At 45.7% G+C, this 25,028-nt stretch overlaps 1 protein-coding gene across 2 annotated transcripts in view; it reads right to left on the bottom strand.

The window, feature by feature from the left end:
* Nucleotides 1-449: 449 nt before the first annotated feature.
* Nucleotides 450-25,028, bottom strand: part of PRKACB (protein kinase cAMP-activated catalytic subunit beta) — a 58,603-nt gene continuing 34,024 nt past the window's right edge. For both annotated transcript variants that reach the window (XM_040407952.1, XM_040407951.1), the window contains exons 2-10: nucleotides 21,823-21,884; nucleotides 19,580-19,708; nucleotides 15,241-15,339; nucleotides 11,783-11,865; nucleotides 11,560-11,686; nucleotides 10,880-10,975; nucleotides 10,190-10,312; nucleotides 8,103-8,267; nucleotides 450-3,217 (exon numbers count right to left, since the gene is read on the bottom strand). In XM_040407952.1, coding sequence (XP_040263886.1) covers nucleotides 3,092-3,217; nucleotides 8,103-8,267; nucleotides 10,190-10,312; nucleotides 10,880-10,975; nucleotides 11,560-11,686; nucleotides 11,783-11,865; nucleotides 15,241-15,339; nucleotides 19,580-19,708; nucleotides 21,823-21,884 — 1,010 coding nt within the window. In that variant the 3' untranslated portion in view covers nucleotides 450-3,091. The remainder of the gene's footprint in view (nucleotides 3,218-8,102; nucleotides 8,268-10,189; nucleotides 10,313-10,879; nucleotides 10,976-11,559; nucleotides 11,687-11,782; nucleotides 11,866-15,240; nucleotides 15,340-19,579; nucleotides 19,709-21,822; nucleotides 21,885-25,028) is intronic.

Below are 25,028 nucleotides of genomic sequence, written 5' to 3' on the forward strand. Positions count from 1 at the left end.
CAATCCTGGTTTTGGCTTACAATCACTGGAGTGTGAACTAGGCCTTAGGGTGAATTCACACACGGCAGAAATTTCATCTCTGTGGGGCTTGCGGCTAAAACAACCCCATTCAGATGAATAAAACTAAATTTTTCAGGATGGAGAAAATCTGCCGCGTGGGAACAGCCCCTTAAAGTGTATTTTCTCTCCATGCAACGCGGAGGTAGCCAATGATGAGCGGAGCAACTGGTCCACAGGAAACTCATCTGGTCAATTCCCACATGGCAGATATATTGCAGAAATATCTGATACTTAAAGGGGTTGTCCCACAAATAATATTCTACAGGTTTCAAACCAGCTCCTGGGTCTGAATACTTTTGTAATTGCATGTAATTAAAAATTTAGCATAGCCAGTGAGTTATTCAATAAAATCCATCTGTATAGCGCCACCTGCTGTTTGCTCTTTTTTCTAATTTCTTTGTCCTGCTCACTGAGATGGAAGCACATGGTCAGTTCCATCCTTCACCTGCCACTAGCTGCAACATACAGGACACACAACCCCCTGAGCTGCTAGCTTGATATAAATCTAGCAGAGTATATAATGGGCAGATGGCTGGATCCATGTGCAGTACAGGGCTGGTTCTAGCTTTGATAGGCCGCTTTCACACAAGGGTATTTAAATCAGTCAGTACTCTGGCTCTGGATTACGCACCATGAGTATTGCTTCAGGATTTCATCAGGATTTACATGCGCATTCTTTTCTCCCTGCATTCTTGATGCATAGCCTGTAATGTGTGTATCTTGAAACAAATACGCACAAAACTCGGACATGCTGCGGATCTCAACTAAATTGCCCATGTGAATATCTCTATTCATTAATATTAAGAGCGGATTCCAGTACATAAAATCTGGGCCATATACAGATTGCAAATACGCTTGTGCGAAAGTGGCCTTAGAAATTGATTGTCATGTACTACGACGACCGATTTTAAGGTTTCACATTAATCATGGAATAACCCCTTTAATATCATTTTGATTGATCAAAAAAAAAAAAAGGGGGGGGGGTTGCTTCTGCTTATCCCCGTTCAAAAGAATGGGACAGCCGTAGAAATATCCGCCGTATGCGAGTTCATCCCAATCTTCTAAATCAGCCCACTGACCTAACTGCCTGCCTCAGACATTTGTAGGCAAGAGCTACACTTTGAAACACAGCGGCAGACAACAACAAGGCCCATCATGATCTCAGGGCATGCTGGGACTTGTGGTTTCACAACAGCTAGAGAAGCCCAGGCTGCGGGGCGCCACAAAAAAAACTAAATAATAAAAATAAAACAAGGAGTAACGCGAGTGGATCTAAATCTCCAAACATTCAAACAAATACAATAGATGGAGATACGTAGACGATATCCCCAGAATAAAAACAATTCATCCTCGTTGTGCATGTAGATGGATCCGAAAATGTAACTAGTTTATTTGAAACCGGTGTGCTGTTTTAAGACAGGTCGCTGATGATAGATAGATATATATATATATATATATATATATCTATATCGAGTTATATATATGTAGACGTGTACAAATAAGAAATTTAAATGGACAAGCATAAACCATAAAGTGGAAGGAGACAAGAGGACACTTCATTTGATTTTGGGAGGGGGGGGGGGGGGGGTGTTTAAAAAAAGAAATTGGAAGGCGGTACGAGTCCTAACAAAACATGACTGAGCTCAATTATTACCTGTACAGCCGCCTAGTCCAACAATGCGTTTCGTGGTGGTGGTGGGATGTCTGTTTTACATGGAACAGGTCTAATCCTCAACCAAAAAAAATATAAATCTTACTATGGCAGCTTCTAGCATTGGCCTATTCATGCTGACAGCACTTTACCCTCAATTTACTAATATAGTATACCAAAATAAAATGTGGCAGCAGCGACTCATGGGCAACATCATCATTCATTATTATAAAAGATAGCCGAAATATTGAGCTTTTTTCTTTTGTCTCCTGCAGATGGAGCATGATCGGTCGGTCGGTTCTTGGCTTCGTTGGGCGAGAAGGTTGTTTAAATAAAACATTAAATAAAATAAGACAATCCCCCAAAAAACAGAGCTTATTAAAGAATTACTGTGTTGTCACATTTTATTTATTACCTTCCGTTTAAAAAAAAAAAAAAAAAAAATACTGACTGGAATTTTAAAGAGAGAGAGAAAGAGCAGGCGGAGCGGCGTGGTTAAAACCCAATGTGAACATCGAGCGACGCGGTTAAAGTCAGTATTGAAATACTTCGAAAGACGAGAGCAGCTGGATATCATCCGGAGACGTGCCAACACTATACTGCCCGGTAACAAGAAGATTCTGCCAAAAATAATAATTAAAAAACAAACAAACCGTAGACAGGGAAGGCGGCATACAAAACCAAGGCACGGGGGGGTCTAGTGAATCAAAATGTTGCACTCCAATTTCGATCTACCTAGTGTAATGGCCAAACTCATGGAAGATGTTACCTTTATTAAGCTATCGGTATATGCATGGCCTTAGGGGAGGTCTTATTTCCAACAGTGTAATAAAAAGTAACCCGTACCTGCGGCGAGGAGAGGAAGGGGGGGGGGGGGGGGGGGAGAAATGGTTCTTTACAGTGGCACAGACTGGAGGCAACGAGTTCTGCATTCAATACGTTCCTAAGTGCAACATCTCCCGTAGCAGTCACACATCACACACACAACACATTTCCAAAAAATAAAAAGGGAGTGTCATTGGGTAAAAATACTACTTAAAAACGAGTGTGTGCGGGTGAGAGGGGTGGAAAGGGAAAAACATACAAGACGTGGAGAAGAAGAAAAAAAAAACAAAAAAACAGAAGAGGAGAAACAAGAACAAGGTCAGTGGTCTAGTATTCTGCGTTACGGCACAGAGAGCTCTGCTGTGCCGGGGTACAAGGGTTGGTGCAAAACTGCACGCGTGGAAGATGGCGCTCTAGGCTTCAGTCAGCTTTGCGGAATGAAGGAACTAGGTAACTCTGACATAAGATGGTTTCAGCTCCACCCCATCTGAAAACAGAGAGTGCAAAGATCCCAATGTGAGCCCTGATGGCATTGTCGTCCTAACAAGCATCATCCTAAAAGTCAGCAAATTCTTTTGCACATTTCTCGGTGAGAGACACGCGGATGTCCTCTTCCTCGTAGTCGTCAAAGTTGCTGGTGTCTCCTGGCCCTCTGCACTTTGGTATGAACGGAGCTTCCACCTGCGGGAGAAAAAAGGGAAACGATCAGTACGGAAGACACTCCAGTTTTTCCAAAACCACGTCGTTGGAAAAAGGTGCTGCAATCAATATTTAAGGGGTTGTCCCTTTAAGACAATACCCACAGCATAGGGGTTAAGCGTCTGATTTTTAGGGGTTTGACCACTGGTCTCCTGCTGATCTCAAGAGCAATTGTTTCTCGCTATGGAGCTGCGGGTCCCCGTTCTTATGATCGGTAAAGGAGGCCAGAGTGGTTGGACCCACGGACCAGACACTCATCCCTTATCCTGTGGATAGGACAACTCTTAATCTCCATATAAAGCGGAGACCATCAGGAATTTAGGGGAACATTTATCAAGACCGACGACATTTTATACGGCGGTCTTAAGCTCCTGCACTGGATCTGCCGAAGTTATGTAGAGGCAGGAGCTGCTCTAAATGCAAGATAGATAGATATAGATATAGATATAGATATAGATATAGATATAGATATAGATATAGATATATATAGATATATATATATATATATATATATATATATATATATATATATATATAGAGATATATCTATCTATATCTATCTCTATCTATCTCTATCCATCGTGAGTGGGGAAGGAGTCGCAGATTCTGCTGCAACACGGCGTGTGACAGAATCCGAGCCAGATATACGCCACAAAAGTGGCATATATCCGTTTGTAAATGACCCCCATAGTGCCCAATAAAAGCAGCACACACTGAGACTTATTTCCTCAAAGCAAAGATTAAATCATAAAAAATTATTAATTATTTTTATATCCATTTTCTCAAATTTGACCATTGGCAGCAGCGAGAGCTTGCTGTATGCTCTGTCTGATAACTTCTTATCTTCGGAGGAAGCAAAATACAGTACACACCTCCGCTAGACGCCTACAGATAACAGAAGCGCCTTGCCAATAAAGCGACACCCAGTAATAATTTGAAAATTAAAATATATCCTATTACAACCAGCCAGACATGTAGGCATACGCCAGAAGCTTGTCTAAGTACGTCCACCGCGGTAACAACTGCGCCAATGCGTCTATTATACAAAACATAGGAAATAGTTCTGCGCAGGCGCTGAATGCACGTAGCGTCACAGCTTGTTAAAATCAAGACAATTTGCAGAGTTGCTTTATATCTTGTAAAGGTGGGATTACACTGTCCTGGTAATGGGTGGGGGTTCTGAGCGCTGTGTACGGACAGAAAGGGGGTCTGTGTTCAATTCTATAACAACAACTTTTTTTTTTCTCCCTCTATTTTTTTATGGCGATGCGCTCAGTAAGTCGTCGGTACCGTTCGCCCGTCTATGATTTTTCTAGAAGCCAGTGACAGGAGCGCAGAGGCACTTAACCATCAATATTCATGAAGCCTGAAATAGAGGTGCTGGTTCCCAGTGGGCTGATGGGCCGCGCGCTTATGAATATTAATCTGACCCATAGAACGGTCTGCGGCTGTAGGTAGGCGAAATTGGCCATGACAGCAGCACGCAGCGCAACAACCGTGAAAAATGTGAACTGGTGCCGGCAATAACCGCCCCGGCGCAAGATTCGTGTCTGAAAAACAGTCTACAATACTCAATTTATGAAGCAAAACGTGATGCTGTGTTTCAATAAGAAATTAGAATAGGTTGTATAACATGAGTTTCAAAGGAAGCAAAAAATAAAAATAAATATAATATAATATAAATATATAGCCATTTGATATATAAATATTATTAAAAAAAGAAATAAAAAAAAACACAAATGCGCAGGACCCTACGTTCTTGTATCCTGCAGAGTCCGGTAGGGTGTCCTGCTGAGTGGACCTCCAGTGATCTGTTGTGATCAAGGAGGGGGAGAGGACTATATAGAAAGCGTTCCTTTCCACTGCTACTTCTCCACTAAATCGACAGGACCAGGAGTGATCACATTTACACTGCCTGGACCTGTCAATCACAGTGCAGAGGGCGCAGCAGATGCAGAGAGCGCAGAGCTTCTAGGAGTAACGGCAACGCCCCCGTTGCTCCTAGAGGCTCATTTGCATATATTAAACCATCATTTTCCTCAATAATGCGGGCAAATATTAACATGGGACCAACACAGATGCCTTCAGCTGCCATGGAACAAGTCAGCCAGTGTCATAGGGACAAAACTGCTGAAGCAATGTTTAATTTTTAGCGAATGACCGCCATACTTACGTTATAATTGTTAATTATGTTTGAGAAGCCTTATCAGATGTGAAAAAAAAAAAAAATAGGGTCATATACTATGAATCTGACATTCGGGAAGCAAAGGAGGAGGTAATTATGGCTGCATGTGGAGGAATGGAGTGGGGGATGGGGGGTGATCCAGTAATTGCAGCGTGTCTTTTGTAATGGATCCGCAGTCTGATCATCACAAGCGCGGCTCTGACAACCTGTAAAGACAAACAACCAGTTTCTCCCCCCCCCCCCCCCCCCCCCCCTATAAACTCCTCGCCGTTTATATCCAGGCTCATTTATTCCTTCTCTAAAGCTGAACTGGTGGGCGAAGAAACACACAACTGGTTATAATGGGAGTTTTACACGAGCGCTTACCACCAGATCTGCCATCACGATGCTTGGAGCAGACAGATTAAGGCTGCAGCTTGTTTACCAAGAAATCTTACATTAATGGAGGTTACAACTGCATTTAAAGGGTTTCTTCATCAAGACTTCATCGGACCCTCCTCTAAAAACCTGGCCTGAGAGCCATTAAGAGTGACTCCCACACTATTACATGGACGGCCATGCAACCAAATGGTCGGCTCCCCTTGCAGCTGGGGGCAATAGTGCAGGCTGGGTCAGCGCTGATATCACATATCCTACAAGTGTCCTATTTAAGGAAGTTACCTTTAGTCTGGATTCACACACCGCGTGTGCTGATTTAATGGTTGTTTTTCTTAAAAGGTGTTGCTTTAAAGTGTGCCTAAACTTATAAACTATATTAAAACCTCATGTAAATATGATAAATTTTTCTAATGTGCTTTTAGTTTTTTTGCACTTTTCATTGCCAAATAGGCGTCTAAAGTTCAGACGCCAATTGCACTTTAGAATCCGTATTCATGCACGTTGCTATGTATGGAAGTACAGACTCCCCTGTGGAGAATCGCTGCTGTCCTAAAGCCCGACATACAAGGGCTATGCTTCAGCAGAGCGAGCAGAGGTAGAGAAGAGACGCGCTATGGGGGCTCCTGCCCTGGGCTCACTCCACCAGCAGCCTTTATGCAAGTTATTAGCGGAGCGAGTCCAGGGCAGGAGCCCCCATAGCGCATCGCTTCTCTGCCTGTGCTCGCCCTGCGAAGGCATAGCCCGTGTATGCCAGGCGTTAGCAGCGCAGCAATGTTACAGCCCGTACAGCGCATGGCGAGGACACAGGGGAGGCCGTACTGCCATACACAGCAGTGCACACGAGTACGGATTCTAAAGTGCAACAGGTGCTTCAACTTCAGCCCAGAAAAAAAGCTGAAAAAATACTGTGTGAAAAAATACTGTGTGTGAATACAGCCTTGAGGCAAGTCTAAAATTCTACTGTGCTTATATGCAAAGAATGTTAACCATAACAGGTCAGTCTACATTTGCAAGAAAATATTGTCCTTTGTGTGCTGCCCGTTGCCATATTGCGGACCGCATTTGCGGATCTGCAATACACGTTCCGTGGGCATTCCGCATCACGGATGTGGACTACAAATAAGTCCGCAAATCCTGAGATGCAGAATGGTGTGGAACGGAAGCACGGTTTCGTCCTGTACTTCCGTTCCGCAAAAAGATAGAACATGTCCTATCTTTTTGCGGAACAGGCGGATCGCAGACCCATTAAAGTGAATGGGTCCGCCATCCCCTGTGGCTGCCCCACAGTCGGTGTTCGTGCATTGCGGCCTACAATTTGCAGGCCGCAGGACGTCCATGGGGTGCACATGTTCGTGTGCAGGAGGCCCAAACCTGTGGGATGGATATATACTGATCAGAAGCTTGATCCTGAGCCTGACCTGCATCTGCATTATTTTTTTACACTGGCGAGGACGTTAGTTCATACTGTTAGACCAGGCATCCTTAAATTGCGGCCCTCCAGCTGATGCAAAACTACAACTCCCAGCATGCCCGAACAGCCTACAGGTATCAGCCTACTGCAGGGCATTGTGGAAGTTGTAGTTTTACAACAGCTGGAGGGCCGCAGGTCGAGGATGCCTGTGCTAGACTTTTATTAGTTGCAGTGCAGGGTATTGCGGCTTTGTTCCATACACGCAGCCTATTCAAACGGCTGAGCAGTGGGCTGCTGAGTCAGAACCCCACCAGTTCTACGACACTGCATAACCCTTTTGAGGGGTTTAACATGTCAGATATAAGAATCGTACAGGAGGTGGGGAAGGTCTGTCGCTTGTAGGTTTCTACAGCCTCCTCAGCACCGAACTTTTGTTCAATTGTCTTTTGGTATCAGAACTGAAACAGTCAGTCATTCTTAAAGGATATGTTAGCAACCATTGCTAATGCATCTCTGTATGTAAAAAACAAAAAATAAGCAACTCTGCATAAAATCTTCATTACAAAAAAATACGATCTACCGCTTTGAGCATACAGCCTCTCTGCGGGTCTATGTATCTCCACATTGTAGTGGACTCCTCCAGGCACGTTTCCATCTTCTAATTTACCAACTGCATGTTATCAAGTGGTAGGGGGCCGATGGAAGGGACTAGGACTGTACAATCAGACTACACAGGAGCTGAATACACAAAACGGTAGAATGTTTTATTGTTTTATTTTTTTTATAAAGCCAAATGTGCTTCATTTTTTGTTGAAGGTGCAATATAACAGGTTGGTAGCTAAAGTGAACACGGCACCCGACCGACGACATATTACAGTGTATTGTGGGAATACCTTTCTCTGGTAGATTGCGATCCAATCTGTAGTGGCAAACCACTTGTGGTTCTTAATATCGTTGACGCCATTCTTCAGATTCCCGTATCGTTTGGTCAGATCTACCTGCAGCAAATTCCTTAGTAAGTCTTTAAGATCTGAACTGAAGTGGGATGGAAACCGTACCTGAGGCAGAGGGGGAAAAAAAAGGCGTTCAGAATAAAAACTCGTCAACATTATTTCGAGCTCGCTCCTGCCTGTACAATTCACCAACAGGATCACCGAATATACAGGACTCCAGCAAGAATATTGTACCAAGTCTCAAAGGGGCTTATTCCCACGATAAACATAAAACAGGATAAAGGATAAGTGTCTGACTGGCGTGGCTCCCACTGATCATGAGTTCGGGGTACCATGTCCCCCCATCTGATTGGAATGGCGGTCACGGATGTGTGCTGTTGCTCCATTCAACTCTATGGGACTACCGGACATAGCCAAGTGCTACCTGCAGCAGTCCCACAGAGTTTATACACATGCGTGACAACCAATTAATTCAAGCGGGGAACAGGAGGCCCCAGTTGGTGGGGACCCCAGCAGTCGGACCACCGATAGACACTTACCCCTTATCCTGTGCATAAAACATAAGTTTACCATAGGAGATCTCCTTCAAAAAGGTGTAAAATAATAAAATAAGCTCCTCTGCCGCTATCAGTCATGGGATAACACCTTAAAGAACAATGTAAACAAGTACATACAGTACATGACATCCTTTCTAACAAAGCTAGAACCAGCCCTGCACCTCACATGGATCCAGAGATCTCCACAGTCATTGCTCTGCTAGATTTATATCAAGCCGACAGCTCAGGGGGGGCGTGCCCATGCTCTGCCTATCACAGCTCAGGGGGGGCGTGCCCATGCTCTGCCTATCACAGCTCAGGGGGGGCGTGCCCATGCTCTGCCTATCACAGCTCAGGGGGGGCGTGCCCATGCTCTGCCTATCACAGCTCAGGGGGGGCGTGCCCATGCTCTGCCTATCACAGCTCAGGGGGGGGCGTGCCCATGCTCTGCCTATCACAGCTCAGGGGGGGCGTGCCCATGCTCTGCCTATCACAGCTCAGGGGGGGCGTGCCCATGCTCTGCCTATCACAGCTCAGGGGGGGGCGTGCCCATGCTCTGCCTATCACAGCTCAGGGGGGGGCGTGCCCATGCTCTGCCTATCACAGCTCAGGGGGGGCGTGCCCATGCTCTGCCTATCACAGCTCAGGGGGGGCGTGCCCATGCTCTGCCTATCACAGCTCAGGGGGGCGTGTCCAAGCTCTGCCTATCACAGCTCAAGGGGGGCGTGCCCATGCTCTGCCTATCACAGCTCAGGGGGGCGTGTCCAAGCTCCCTATTAACTCGGGAGGCAGTTGAGAGATGAAACTGAGCATGTGCGGCCATCTCAAGGAGCAGGGCAAAGAAATAAAGAAGAAAAAAAAAAAAAACAGTAGGTGGCGCTATACAGATACTGAATAACTCCGTGGCTATGCTAAATTTTTTATTACATGCAGGTAATAAAAAGTATTCAGATCCAGGTGCTGGTTTGAAAATTGTAGAATATTTTTCATGGGACCGCCCCTTTAAGTTTCCAAGTACCTTGGTGGTCTTTACTTCCTTTGTCCCTCTTAACATGCAGGAAGTGAGGGCTCAGCGAATCACTGGCCGCAGCATCATACGCCTCAGCCAGTGATTGGCGAGGTGGCGGCAAACATTGATTAGGAGTAGTGGGGGAGGGGTTGTAAGGGGAGTACAACATATTTTATTACTTTATACCATTATAAGACGTTCCAAAATTTTTGATCTGCCAGGTCCTGTTCACGCAGCAGAATTTGCTGGCAGAATTTGGGCTCATACACCGCACTAAAAATTCTGGTGGCGACCACGCGGTGTCTGCCTGCTATTGTTTTCAATGGAAAGCAGCGCGGCAGTTCACGTGCCAGGGGTTTAAAGCCATGACTGTGCCAAAAGGCGTGGTGTCCGGATAGACGCCCCCCCTTGAAGCCGCAGCGGGTGTCTGCTTGCAGTTTAGCTCAATCCAAAGGATATGCGCCAGATTCTGTGTAACTTACCTTTCCAGAAACAATTTTTTCATATATTTGAATGGGCTGATCAGCGAAAAATGGAGGATAACCAGCCGCCATTTCATAGATTAACACACCTAATGCCCACCAGTCGACTGCTTTATTATAGCCCTGTAATAAAAAGAAAAGAAAACTGTTCTAGTAACATGCGGTCTGTACAGCAGATATTTTATCCCTTTGTACTTTTGCGTAGCCATATGCAATGACTGGCTGGATGAGGAGAACATATCTTTAGGTATATGGTTGGGTATACTAGTAAGATGCTTTACTGTGTAGCCTGAAATGTCTGTTGCCTACAGGTGTCTTCACACATTGCGGAAAATTCTGCCAGAAAACCTGCAACTTCAAAGGGGTTATCCAATCCTATAAAAAGCACCGCAATATCCCGCAATAATAGGGGTGAGCTGCAAGTCTTATATTCATATTCGTAGAAGTACAGCTATGGACATTTTATTAATTTTATTAAAATCTAAAAATTATACTGCACAAATACAGACTGAAGTCAATGTCGAGTGTGTCCCCGCCAGTCATTACTGCTGCAGTACGTTACCCGACCTGTAGATGGGGTGAAATGCGCTTACAATAGAGAACCTGTGTGAAAACGCCCTGACAGCAGGACCTAAACTAGCAGGAAGTAAGAAATGACAGGACACGATATATGGTCTACTTGTTGCTTGCCTTGCTCAAAATAATTTCTGGTGCCAGGTATTCTGGGGTTCCACATAATGTCCAAGTTCTTCCCTTTACTCGCTTGGCAAACCCAAAGTCTGTGACCTGTAAAACAAACTTTGATGTCACTTTCTCCACTTCATTTCAGAACAAAAAAAGGAAATAACACTACGTACCGACATGTATATTTTATTTATCTGTTTGCATTGCATATTTTCTATATTTTGCATTCTGTACCCGATTATTGGGGCAGCCATCTTACATGATCTGCAAACAGCATTCAGATACCTGCTTTCCAGCAGCCACATGGTTCATAGGAACCTATTGTCTGGAGATGACTGACTTCTACAGGACGGAGTTGTGGGCATGCTCTGTGACCTGAGAAGATGTCATTGTGCAGGGATGGGGGAGTAGATAGGATGTGATCATCACCTGTGGTGAATGGTGGATCCTCTGTTATATCTATATCCTGTGATAATGATATAACTGACGGGAAGTGACCCCTACAGAACAAGACGTGCAAGTCAATGGGGGATATCGGGAGCTGGTGGCATCTGTCCTATGATGGATCGAAAAATGTTCTGTATTTATACTAGATATACCAGATGTCATAAGCTGAAGGTGATCCATGTCTGCAGTAATTATCCACCTGTCCACCATGAACACACACCGTAAACGAGGCCACTCACCTGAATATATCCTTGTTGGTCAATTAAGAGATTTTCTGGTTTGAGATCTCTGTAGATGAGGTCTAACGAATGGAGGTACTCGAATGTTAAAACTATCTGAGCTGCATAGAACCGTGCGTGGGGCTCGCTGTAAAGAAATAAGGCAACCTTAGATTCCTCCAGCGAGATCCCACAACCCAAACCCACGTACAGACAGACACTAATACAATGCAAAAGAACTGACCTGAACCTTCCGATTCTTCTTAGATGCGAGAACATTTCACCCCCAGGCACATATTCCATAACCATATATAAATTTGAATTATCCTGTAGGGAACAAAAATAAAAACATTAAAATACAGGACCATAATAAGAGGGGCAGATATAACATTATGCATGAGTTTCACTTTTATTGTAGGTAACATTTTAGGAAATGAATAAGTACAGACAGAGCTCGTATCTGTACTACCGGGGTGTCCATTATATGACCAGGACAGATTTTAATTTAAAGGGGTTGTCTGGGTTCAGAGCTGAATCCGGACATACCCATAATTTCACGCTGGCAGCCCCCCTGACTAAAATCGCGCAGGGCAAGGGCTCTTTTGTTTACAATCACACACTGCCGGGCGGAAGCTTCCGCCCGGCAGTGTGTTCGGTGATGTCACCAACTCTGATGGGCAGGCTTTAGCGCTGCCCTAGCAGTTTTACTGGCTAGGGCAGCGCTAAAGTCCGCCTATCAGTGCCGGTGAGGTCACCGGGCTTCCTGGCAACCCCATGGAGAGCTCCGGTACGTCACCGGATCTCCAAAAAAATGCCTTTGCCCTGTGCGATTTAGTGAAGGGCAAAGGAAAGCATCGGAGCATGAACTGCTCCGATGCTCAAATCAGGGGGGGCTGCTGGGGTGAAAATGGAGATGTCCGGGTTCAGCTTTAAACCCGGACAACCTTTTTAAACGATTGGATTGGGAAAAACAGTACCACACCTGCCCACTGGTCGTATCTGGTACTGCAGCTCAGCCCTAATCTCTTTAATGGAGTTGAGCTACAATACCAGAGACAACCCATGGACAGATGTGTTTCTGGAAGAAAGCAGCCATGTCTAGTGTGAGGAATTAAAAATGGCATTCAGGCTGTCAGTATTGATGACCTATCCTAAGGACAGGTAATCAATATCAGATCAGTGGGGGTCCGATACCTGTGTAACCCCCCACCAATTATCTGCTGGAAACTCTAAAGTATGTGGAGCGGAAGCTGAAGGCCCCATACACGGTGTAGTTTATGGTGCCAGTGTACTGTAGCTCAGCTTCATGGCATGCTCTTTGCTCTGCTGCCTGGCCCTGAGATCCCACTCATGTGCCAGCGGCAGTACCAATGGCGCATGTACCGTCAAGATCTCAGAGTGGAGATGTCCAGTCTGAAATTTTCACTGCACTGGCGGAGCAGGGAGGATACCCGGCCATGTCAATCTCACTGGCAAAAAGGAAGAGGTGGAGGTGAAGCGGGTGCTCCGAAAACCATCTATGAATTTCTCTGCATTGGTAATACTGATTTCAGATAGGAAGGGATCATATGAGTCAGCATGATCAACCCTACCAGGCGACACGCTTGGTTTTAATAGGGTTTGTCATGGTGACAGAAGCTGTTTTTGAGGGAGTCTCACCAGAGGCCCCCTCCATTAGCTAAGGCAAAGAACCACTGCAAATAAGGAACTCTCCCTATGGAGGACCCAGCTTGTCTCTTGGATATTTAATGATTCAGTTCCCAGCAGGAATTTGGGATTAGTGCAGATTTTCCCTGACGATAACAGCGGTAATTCCCAAAACAGGACCTCTAAGCCAACAGCTTATCATTGGAAAAAATATAAAAAAACGTGTGCGAGTTGAAATGGCAGCCATATTGGCTAAAGATGCAAGCGACTCAAGGTATCTTCTTCATTTTAACTGGAAATGTTCTTTATAGAGGAGCAGTCACCTCTCCTGACAGGTCTGATGATACATACTGGAGCATTTTTTCCTCTGTCATTCCTCCTAGAAATTTATGAATTAACCACTGGGTGTTACCAGTTGGAGAGGGGCGTCCCTACATACTCCGGCACTGTACAATCAGCGCTGAGCTGCTAGCATCAGACTTTCAATGGATGTTCTCTTACAAGGCTAACGAACAAGTAAAAGGGTTGTCAAGCTTTTTGAACTTTTGTTTTTTTTACCAACAGGTACAACACACTGCTAGTAAAAGTTTAAAAAACAAAAAAAACAGTAGCTTGGGCACACGTCACCTCTGAGGCCAGTTATTGAAGGCAGTGGGACATGAGACCCCATCTGTCTGAAGTTTACAGGTCGGAGACCAGAAAGACCATTAAACACAGTGGCAGGGAGCAGGCAAGTATGATTTTTCACGCACACTGATTAAAAAGAAACAGTGCTATTGACCCCAAATAACACACCTCAAGTGAAGAACAATAAAAAAGGTTGTGCTGTGGCTCCCAATTCCCACAGCTAACATCTGGAGGTAGTGACCGCTCCATAATACGCTTCAAAAAAAAAAAAAAAGTAACAAAATAACAAACCAACCTTAGGCCTCATGCACACGGCTGAATATATTTTGTGGTCTGCAAATTACAGATCAGCAAAATACAAAACATGTTGCATCTGCATTTTTTGCAGACCTATTGACATCAATGGGTCCGTGGTCCGCGTGTTGTAGACATATTCTACCTTTTGGATGATCCATGTGCTTTCTGTATCCGTGTGTCCTTTCCGCAAAAAGATAGAACATGTGCTATTCTAAGGCTACTTTCACACTTGTGTTTTTCTTTTCCGGCATTGAGTTCCGACCTAGGGGCTTAACACCGGAAAATAACTGATCAGGATTATCCCCATGCATTCTGAATGGAGAGTAATCCGTTCAGGATGCATCAGGACGTCTTCAGTTCAGTCTTTTTGACTTTTCAGGACGGAGATAATAACGCAGCATGCTGCGGTTTGCTCTCAGTCCAAAATTCCGCAACACTTGCCGGAATGCCATTAATTTAAATTGAAATGTATTAGTGCATTTAAAATGCTGCAATGCCGGATCCATCCTTCCATTCTGTGCATGCGCAGACCTGTAAAAATGTGAAGAAAAAAAAAAAAAAAAAAAAAAAAAATAGAAACTGATCAGTTTGTCCGTATGACAAACGGATCCGTTCTTGCAATGCATTTGAGAGACTGATCCGGGTCAGTCTACAAATGCTGTTGCATGCAGATTGCCGGATCCAGCAGGCAGTTCCGGCGACGGAACTGCCTGCCGGATCACTCTGCTGCAAGTGTGAAAGTAGCCATAGCTGCAAAATGCAGACCACGGAGGTCAACGGATCTGCGATTTGCAGACCACAAAATACATACAGTCAAGTGCATGGGGCCTTATTCATCCATTATCATGAAGAATAAATGAGGAATCCCCATTACATTATTGCAGCCTAGTTAAACCTAAAATGAATGGGGAGATTTAGGAGCTGGCAGCAACCCCGCTCCTGGGAGCTCTTGGGACTGATGGCCCCCTCTTAGTAGGAAAGGTTCCCCATAATAGATCATAACCTCTCCTCAATACTAGAGGGTCTTACATTATTACTAGATTGGGCCTGAACATTTTCTGTGCCCAAAGCTGAAGATTTTCTGCACAAATCTAGACAAAACCCAGCGTCATCAGTAATGGTGACCTTTACCTTGAAGGAATACTCCAACCTGACCAGGAAAGGGAAGTTGACGGCTTGTAATATCCTCTTCTCGTTCAGCGTGTGTTCTATCTGCTTCAGTTTTACCACCTGTAGAAAAGAAATATCTGTAGTGAGAGCCACGAATGTCCTGTTCCTTTAGGAGAAGACATCACTGCAGACTATTACTGGAGGATTTGACCACGTAACATGACATCACGTGGCCGTGTCCATGCCCTCCGACTGCTAATAAAGGCGCCTCCTGGCATGACTGGCCATAGTGCACGTGCTTTTAAAGGGGTTTTCCCCTTAATACTCTGGATAGGTCATCAGTATCTGACTGGTAGGGCTCAGACACCCGGGACCCCCTCTGATCAGCTGTTGGAGAAGGCACTGGCACTCCTGTGAGCACTGCAGCCTTCTCCATGCTTTTTAGCGCCGTACATAGTACAGTGGCCGTGCTTGGTATTGCACTAAGCCCCATTCACTTGAGTGGGGCTGAGCCGCTCCTAGACGTTCATCGGCCTAGGAAAAACGGACAATGTCTCAGTGCTACTGGGACCGCCACCGTTTTCTCAAACAGCTGATCGACCGGGGTTCCCGGGTGTCGGACCCCCCACCGAATAGATACTAGTCTCGGAAAACCCCTTTAACTAGCATCCTGAACTGCATCCATCTTAGGGATGCTCATCTCCCCATCAATGAGGACCAAACCAGTTTAACCCCTTGAGGAACAGAACAATTTTTTATTTTCCCGCTGCATTAAAGTGTTTTTTTAAATTCTCTCATCTAATGTTGCTATATGAGACTTTTTTCGTAGGATGAGTTGTACTTTATGTAGTTGCTAATTTTTGGTACATAAAACTCCACAAAAAAAATAAAATAATAATCCAATTCCGCTGCAGTTTTCACCTTGCTTTCAGTATACTCCAATCACCAGAAATCATTATAATTTTTTATTTTTTATTTATTTAAATTCACTTTTTAAATGTTTATTTTTTACATTACACACAGTGGTCAGGTCATACCCATGTATGGTCAGACAGCCTTGGGGGTCCTTCAAATGGACTGTGGGGCTGTCTGCCCATAATAGATATGGCCTCGATCGCATCACAAAGAATCCCTGTGATGTAATCAGAGGGGGGATGTCCCTCTAAGCGTTACCCATTCAATTCTGCAATCAGCATTGATCATGGTATTTAAGGGGATACCCACCATCTCTAATGGCTCATTAACACGACCGTATCCGGTTTTTGACGGTCATGTGCATTCCGCATTTTGCGAATCGGACCTTCTTATGTGTCAAAATGCCTATTATCGTCCGGAATTACGGACAAGAACAGGCCATGATCTCTATTTTTGTGGAATGGAAGTATGGACATGGACAGCACGCGGAGTCCTGTCCGCATCCTGAATGTCAGTTCTACCATTTTGATGTGGACAGAAATGTATGGTCGTGTGAATGGGCCCTAAGGGTATGTTCTCAAACAAAAGTTTAATTTTGACTCATGACCTTCAAGCACAAGACTCTTTGTATGAGTAACGTCTGAAGAAGACGTTTTGTGCTTTGCCGTGTTAACCATAGGAATGAGCAGCACTCGGGTGCCGACACTTGTTGAGCCTTACGACTATATGATCTGCACAGGAAGTGGCTGCTTCCACCACCTCTGTGGGTGGCAGGTACAAGCCACGTGCTGCGTGCCAAACCACAGGCTCCAACGGCATGGCGGAACACCAACAAAGCAAACTCTCACAGCATCAACAACCTCCTAAGTCGTCTGCAACCCGCAGCCCTCGAGCAAAAACTACCAGACCCAGCGTGCCCTAAAAGCCAGAGACCGGCAGGCATGACGAGAGTTGTAGTTCCACTAGTTAGAAGGCTGCATGCTGCAGAAATGCTGTAAAGTGAACCTTAGAGGGAACGTCCGTCTTTAACGCCTTCCTTTTAGACCCTGACCATTCAGCGTCTATTTTCTAATCTGGCTTTATAGTAGTTGGAGTGTTTTGTCCCCCGATACAGAGACACCGCTAATTACATCTGCAAACAGATACATCATTAAAGTCCCACATTTACTAACAGGAGTGCATCAAGGTTTAGGCCTCTTTCACACTTGCGTTGTCCGGATCAGTCGTGTACTCCACTTGCCGGAATTACAGGCCGGATCCGGAAAAACGCAAGTGTACTGAAAGCATTTGAAGTCGGATCCGTCTTCAAAATGCTTTCAGTGTTACTATGTCACCCAGGACGCTATTAAAGTCCTGGCTGCCATAGTAGTAGTGGGGAGCGGGGGAGCAGTATACTTACCGTCCGTGCGGCTCCCGGGGGCGCTCCAGAATGACGTCAGAGCGCCCCATGCGCATGGATGATGTGATCCATGCGATCACGTGATCCATGCGCTTGGGGCGCCCTGACGTCATTCTGGAGCGCCCCCGGGAGCCGCACGGACGGTAAGTATACTGCTCCCTCGCTCCCCACTACACTTTACCATGGCTGCCAGGACTTTAGCGTCCCGGCAGCCATGGTAACCACTCTGAAAAAGCTAAACGTCGGATCCGGTAATGCGCCCAAACGACGTTTAGCTTAAGGTCGGATCCGGATCAATGTCTTTCAATGGGCATTAATTCCGGATCCAGCCTTGCGGCAAGTGTTCAGGATTTTTGGCCAGAGCAAAAAGCGCAGCATGCTGCAGTATTTTCTCCGGCCAAAAAACGGTCCGTTCCGGAACTGAAGACATCCTGATGCATCCTGAACGGATTTCTCTCCATTCAGAATGCATTAGGATAAAACTGATCAGGATTCTTCCGGCATAGAGCCCCGACGACAGAACTCTATGCCGGAAGAAAAGAACGCAGGTGTGAAAGAGCCCTTACTGAGAAATTATCTGCAGCATCCCGGGAAAGGGTTTGGCCCAATATGTGACCTTTTACACCAAAATAGTGCCAATTCTGTATCAAACCGTACCAACTAGGGTTGTCAGCTAACAGAATTTAAACTTCGATTTCAATACCAAGTAAAAGTATTCGGATAGCCGATTTAAAAAAACAAAAATAATATGAAGTCCGTCCAGTATTAAAATGTAAAACATTTACTGAATTGACCCTCACATTAGCTGTTAATATCGCACCTTCCCTCTATTCATCTCCAACATCCAGTCCCATGTAAACATCACTGTCCTCCCTCCAACCTTATGTTATGTAACATCCAGTCCCATGTAAATAACATTGCTCCTCTCCTTCCAGACTTCTGTAACATCCAGTCCCATGTAAACAACTCCCCTCCATCCAGTCTTCTTATGGAGCTAGGTTATCCGCTTCTACAACTCCCAGCCAAGCATGCATGGAGGCCGGGCACAAGCTATGTGGGGGATCCCATGTCACCAGTGTCAGCACAACCACCAGCTCTCTATTACACCCTTGCCCAGGAGGCTTGCACTTTCTGCACACACCGTGATACCACATGTTGGCACCGCACCTGCCAGGAGAGCACCATGCTCAAAGCCCTTTGTACTCTCTCTGGAACAAACACAGTCTAAGACAACACTCTGCTCTCTGCGGCCATCTTGTCAGGGGCTTGGCTCTTAAAGACACACACACACAGTCCAGACACCGTGTGTGACCGATCCCACAAATGAGGTAAACCTCCCAGGGCTCTCTTTCCCGACTCTAACCCTGCTGCCTTCTCAGCAAAAAGCTGCACCAGATTTATCAAACATCCTGCGACATCTGATAAAATGGACGCAAAGTATAGCAACGCAGACTCCTGCAAAACTGACTTTAGCAACTCGCCTCCTGATATATCTCCCTGTGTTTCTGCAGGAATTTGGAGCAGAATTTTTTTTCATTGGAAAGATAAGAGAGTTTAAAAGGGCATCTGTCAGCAGATTTGCAGCTATGACACTGGCTGACCTGTTACTACCTTCAGCTGCCAAGCGCACATGTATCGGTGTTGGTCTCATTCTCCTATGTGTCCACAATGCTGAGAAAAATGATGTTTTGATATATGCAAATGAGCCTCTAGGAGCAACGGGGGCGTTACCATTACACCTAGAGGCTCTGCTCTCTCTGTAACTGCCACCCCCTCTGCACCTCCGATTGACAGGACCAAACATGATGGCATTTTCACTACCTGGGTCTGTCAAACAAAGTGCAAAGGGAGAAAGCAGAGCCTCTAGGTGTAACGGCAACGCCCCCGTTGCTCATTTCCATATATTAAAACCTAATTTTCTCAGCAATGCGAACACATATGAACATGGGACCAACACAGACGCCTTCAGCTGGCAAGAGCACATGTAACAGGTCAGTCAGTGTCATAGGTACAAACCTGCTCCTTTAAGGGAGGACGTTCACTTACCTTCTGCTTATCCAGGATCTTCATGGCGTAATACTGATCGGCTCCTTTATGCTTCACCAACATTACTCTGCCAAACGAGCCAGTGCCCAGTGTCTTTACCCTCTCGAAGTCATCTAGGCCGGCGGTGTTCTGGGAGAGACAGACAGACACGTTATGTCGCTTAACCATTTCACGTCTCGAATGCTCGCTTGGCACGTGGAAGCTGTTTGCATTGGACCACGTACAAATATAACAGAAGTCAGGCTGACTAACAGGTTTATGAGCATTCTGGCATGGATGCAGTGTATGACTGGGTAGGCAAACTGATAATAAGTGCAGCCATTGTGTTCACATGCACAAGACGGCGCTTCTCGGATCATCCACAAGTTACCTCCCAATACAGCCACAGTAATGGCCGCTGCTCGCAAGTGCGGTACACAGTTAGCGAAGACAGACTTGTCAGGTCAGTGTATCGCACACTAACGGTTTTCTGCTCACAGTACACATTATTACAGTAACATTTCGATACATTGTAGCAGCTTGTGACTTATCTCCCAGTACAAAATTATCAGCCTCCCACGTTACTTCCCTTTCCTCGTCACTAGGCTGGGGTTTTATTTATTTATTTTTGCAAAAAATGTGAAGATTTGAAAACCTCATTTACCTGTCTTAAGACTGTAATCCATCACACCACGTGTGAATTCATCCTTACTCTGCCTTAAACTGCTAAGATATATTACCAAAATTCACATATACTCATCTGCTCCTCAACTGTGCAGTTCAAAGGGATACAACACAGAGACCCCCGTCACAAGGGACCATATAAGATCCAATTCATGTTCCATGAATGAAAGCAGATGTGGGAAAGTTAAAGGGGTTGTGTCACTTCAGTAAGTGGAATTTATCATGTAGAGAAAGTTAATACAAGGCACTTACTAATGTATTGTGATTCTTCATATTGCCTCCTTTGCTGGCTGGATTCATTTGCTCCATCACCTTATACACACTGTTTGTTTCCATGGTTACAACCACTCTGGAATCCAGCAGCGCTGGTTGTGCTTGCATACTATAGGAGAAAGTGGCTGGACTGTGGGAGCGCACATAGGCTGGTGCTTTTTTCTTCTTCTGTAAGGCGCAAGCACGACCACCGCTGCTGGATGGCAGGGTCAGCAAAGGAAGCAATATGGATAATAACAATACATGAGTAAGTGCCTTGTTATAAATTAGTCTACATAATAAATATTTGCTGAAGTGAGACAACCCATTTAAAGGGGAACCCGTCACTAGGAAGGTGCAGTGTCATCTGCAGGCAGCATCTTCTAGAGCAGGAGGAGCTGAGCAGATTGAAACAAGTTTTGCTAACAAAGCTATATAAAATTACTCATTTATATTCCTGCTCCTTCTGGGCTTTGCAGTCCGGGAGGCGGTCCTCCTATCAGTAATAGACAGCCTTCCCTCTATGACTGTCTACAGAGAGACCTGTCAATCACTGATAGGACCGCCTCCCAGAATCAGTAGGAATTAGAACTAATAAGTTACATGTTTTACAGAATATTTTCCCACAAAATGATACATCAATCTGCTCAGCTCCTCCTGCGCTATAACCTGCACTGCCCATTCATGGTGACCGGGTACAGACCTGTAATAGTTTGTCAGAAAATGGCTGAATAGTTTTGCAGGGCTGCATTATCGTTGTTTTTGCACGAATAATGGTTTTCCAGTGCACTTAACCACCCGGTCACAGCACTTCCTCAAAAAGCATATCACTGGGCAGCCAAGGGAGAAAGTAAGCTACAGTATTGTGAACTGGGGGGGCTGAGCTGCGAGGCCAAGTAGAGTCTACAGCCAAGAGTAACTGCGTTTCTGCAAGATCCCAAACAAGCTCTTAAAGGGGTTGCCCCCCCCCCCCCCCCCCAGCCCTGCCCCGTGGCTGCCTTCAGTGGACTTCTTGTCAACTTCCACATGGATGGAGTCTCATGTGCTCTTGCAGCCAATTACTGGCCTCAGCAGTGGAGTGTCCCCAAGAGGCACGTGACCCACTAGACAACCCCTTTAAAATTAAGACCTGTAACGACCTATATGAAGCATTTCACAGGAAACCGCTCGCCCTCCACCCAGTCTACCAACCTGAAAGTGCAGCCAGTCCTAATATATGCATCTGCTGCAACATGAGCTTTATGAGGTCTTTATCAACGTCTATACTAGTGTACGACCGTCCACGTCTGGATATATGCACAAGAAAGAAACCGGTGACAGCCTCTCACCTGGGGCGGACTTTCCCATTTTCGTAAAAAGTCTTCTTTGGCTTTGGCTAGAAACTCTTTCACTGAAAAAAAATAATAATAAAAAAAAGGAATTAAAATAAGTTGCACAAGATGGAAAAATAGAGTGATTGGTATGCATTAAAAAAAAAAATAAAAAAAATAAAGTGTTCGTGGCTCTACAACGAGACACGGCTGCCATTTGTCGATCCTTGCTTACTGTATACCGTTAGTCTCAGCCAACGCTTCACTCTCCAGAGGTTGCAAAACTACAACTCCCAGGATGCACCATCTGCAACAGCCACCTGCTGGGATTTACTGCTTTGCAACAGCTGGACAGCTACGGGTTAAACCACCAACCTTGCCTCATACAGAAACTTCACAAACATCTCCCTTAAAAAGGGAGGCTGTCAGCAGTTTTGACCCTCAAACCTGACGACAGCGATACACAGATGAGGTGCAAGGTAATTAAAAACAACTAGGTGGACGATCATACGAGCTGGATGACTGAGAAAAAGGAGCTTCAATCCGTCATGCATGGCGGTAACAAGTGTCCCCTGGGCGTCCCTTACTGTGACGTGTGGAGTCCGCTGCTCCTGAGCGATGGCTCTGGCGGTATCCTGGATGGACCACAGCAGAGGGGATCGGGTGCATTGACTTCACAGTAAGGTGACGCCCAGAGGACGCGAGAGGGTCTGAAACTCAACCCCTTTAACGCTGGTATACACCACGCACTATGGTTCCATATGATGGGCCTGTAGGCATCTTAAAGGGGTACTAAAATCTGGGAAATAGATGGCTAGGATATGCCATCCATGTCCGATGGGAGCTGGTCCCAGAACAGGACCCTTGAAGTGAACAGAGCGCACACGGAGCAGTGCTATGGGAATTCTGCTTGCGCGGCTATTTTCGGAGCTCCTGTAAGTGCCTAATGGAGAGCACGCCGCACAACGGAGACCCCGTTCTCTAGATGGTGTTGATGGCCGACCCATTTAATAAAGCCCAGTACTCTCTGCATACGGCATAGTTTGGAACAGGCCTTCATTTGTGAACCAAGCAGTGACCGCTCTCTCAGGGCCTCATGGTATAACCTCAGAATATCGCGTTCCAGAGGGCCGGCGCAGGCGGTGTAATACAGGAAGATCCTGCCGCGCAGTTTACACCCATACACCGCAGAATCCAGATTTAACGTTCTGTTCCCATTGTCTGTCCAATTTTTCCAATCCTTTTCCATCAGGAGCAGAAAAACGGAAGATAGGAAAAAAATAAATAAAAAATGAAAGATCTGCAGCACCCGACGGACCCCACCGACTTGTTTCGGCGCAGTGGCCGCCCCCGCTGTGTAGGGGGATCAGTATAATTTTCACTGCCGGCAGCCTTCATACATCCACACACATTACAATGACAAAACGCTCGCTTTGTGAGCGCTCCATCAGAACGCCATAGAGCGCTTAATTTAATAGGCCGGTCAATACGCCGGTGGGATTTCTATAATCAGAGACGGACATTTCTGAAACATCTCATTACACTAAAAGCCCATGTCATGGCCGGTTTAATCGCACCATAAGCCATCTCTCCGACTTTAATCTGCCGCGATGCTCTCTTTTACATAACACGTGCTGGGGCGGACTTGCTGTACGAATCCCAATAAATGAAAACACAGAAACCGCACAAAAACATTAACGTTTTCCAACCAAAGCATTAAAATACGTAGCAGGGAAGGATGGGGGTTGTAGTTCGACAGGCGGGTCTTCTTAGGCTTCTGTAGGCTGGATTCAGGCCGCCGCACAGAATCACTATAATCTACAACACCGTTCTATCTATAGCAATGCGAGGCCATTTACCTCCAGTCATGAAACGGTTACGTAATGCAAGACGACAGATGAGCCCCAGGCTGGCGGCTCCAGATTGCGGTGTTACATGCATCTACATTACTATACATTACTGCCCGTTAAGTGGACGCAAGGCAACGCACAATACTAATGCCATTACAGATTACAAGTATATACGTAGAATACAAGCCGGACCAGGAGTCGGCCTATCGCTCCTAAACTCGGATGTGGACATTCAGCGCGTAGTAGGTTGAAGGTCCTTGACTGTCGCTTTGGCGGATGCCTTCCCTAAGGGCACGGCTACACTGGTCACGGCGAACACAAGAAATGAGAGGGGGCGCAGTCCAAGTCGACCGTGTGCAGGGACAGCGACCCCTGAAACGCATTTTTTTTATTCAGGTGCTGCAGTTGCGGCACATGTGCGAATCACTCCGAGACCTCACTCATTTCTATGGGATCATCGCTGGATTTTTGCAGTTCAGGGAGGGTCACAGTTGTGGCACACGTGCAACCTCATCCTTTTCTATGGGGCCACCAGTAACCTGGGATGTCCCCGGGGTCTTGGCCACGACCAGTATAGTCATGGAAGCTGTACCCTAAAGGTTAAATGCATAACCAAACAAAAAAATTATAAAAAAAAAAAAAAGTCAAGATTCAAGCACCCACCTTTTGTCACCCAGCTTTCCCAGAATACAGAACGTCCAGTCTACCCGTCTGATCAATAATACCCAACGAGGCCGATGAACGGTCCTCAAGTCCGGGCGGGGGTGGGGTGGCCGAGATACTAGCACAGGGATCAGCAACCCTTGGCACGCCGGCTGTTGTAAAACTACAATTCCCAGCATGCTCCATTCATTTCTTTGAGAGTTCAGAGAAGAGGAGGGGAAGTATGCATGCTGGGAGTTGTAGTTTCACAACAGCTTGAGTGGCGGAGGTTGCCTACCCCTGTACTAGCACTTTCACACTCCGCTGAGTGCAATCGCATATCTGTAGAGCTCACATTTTTCATTCATTTAAATTTAAAAAATTTGTGGAAAAAGTGCCTTACATTTGTATATGAATAAATAAAAAAAAAACTAAACAAAACAAAACAAAAAAAAACACACACAACATGAAAAGACATTTATTCATTTTCTGTAGGTCGTGACTTCGATGGATGTAAAGTTTGCATTAGAACCCCCCCCCCCCCCCATGTACCAAGGGCCCGGTGTAAGTGACCGCACCTCGGCTCCTCCATTATCAGAGGCAGAACATCAGATCTCAACCCCACACACACACCACGCACATAATAGTAACATGCCGGGGGCCGCGGTACTCACTGTTCATGCTGAGGAGCTTGCCCCCGACATCATATTGCTCAACAGACCCAACAAAATG

The sequence above is a fragment of the Bufo bufo genome, chromosome 9 (assembly GCF_905171765.1).
Source record: "Bufo bufo chromosome 9, aBufBuf1.1, whole genome shotgun sequence".
NCBI lineage: Eukaryota > Metazoa > Chordata > Amphibia > Anura > Bufonidae > Bufo > Bufo bufo.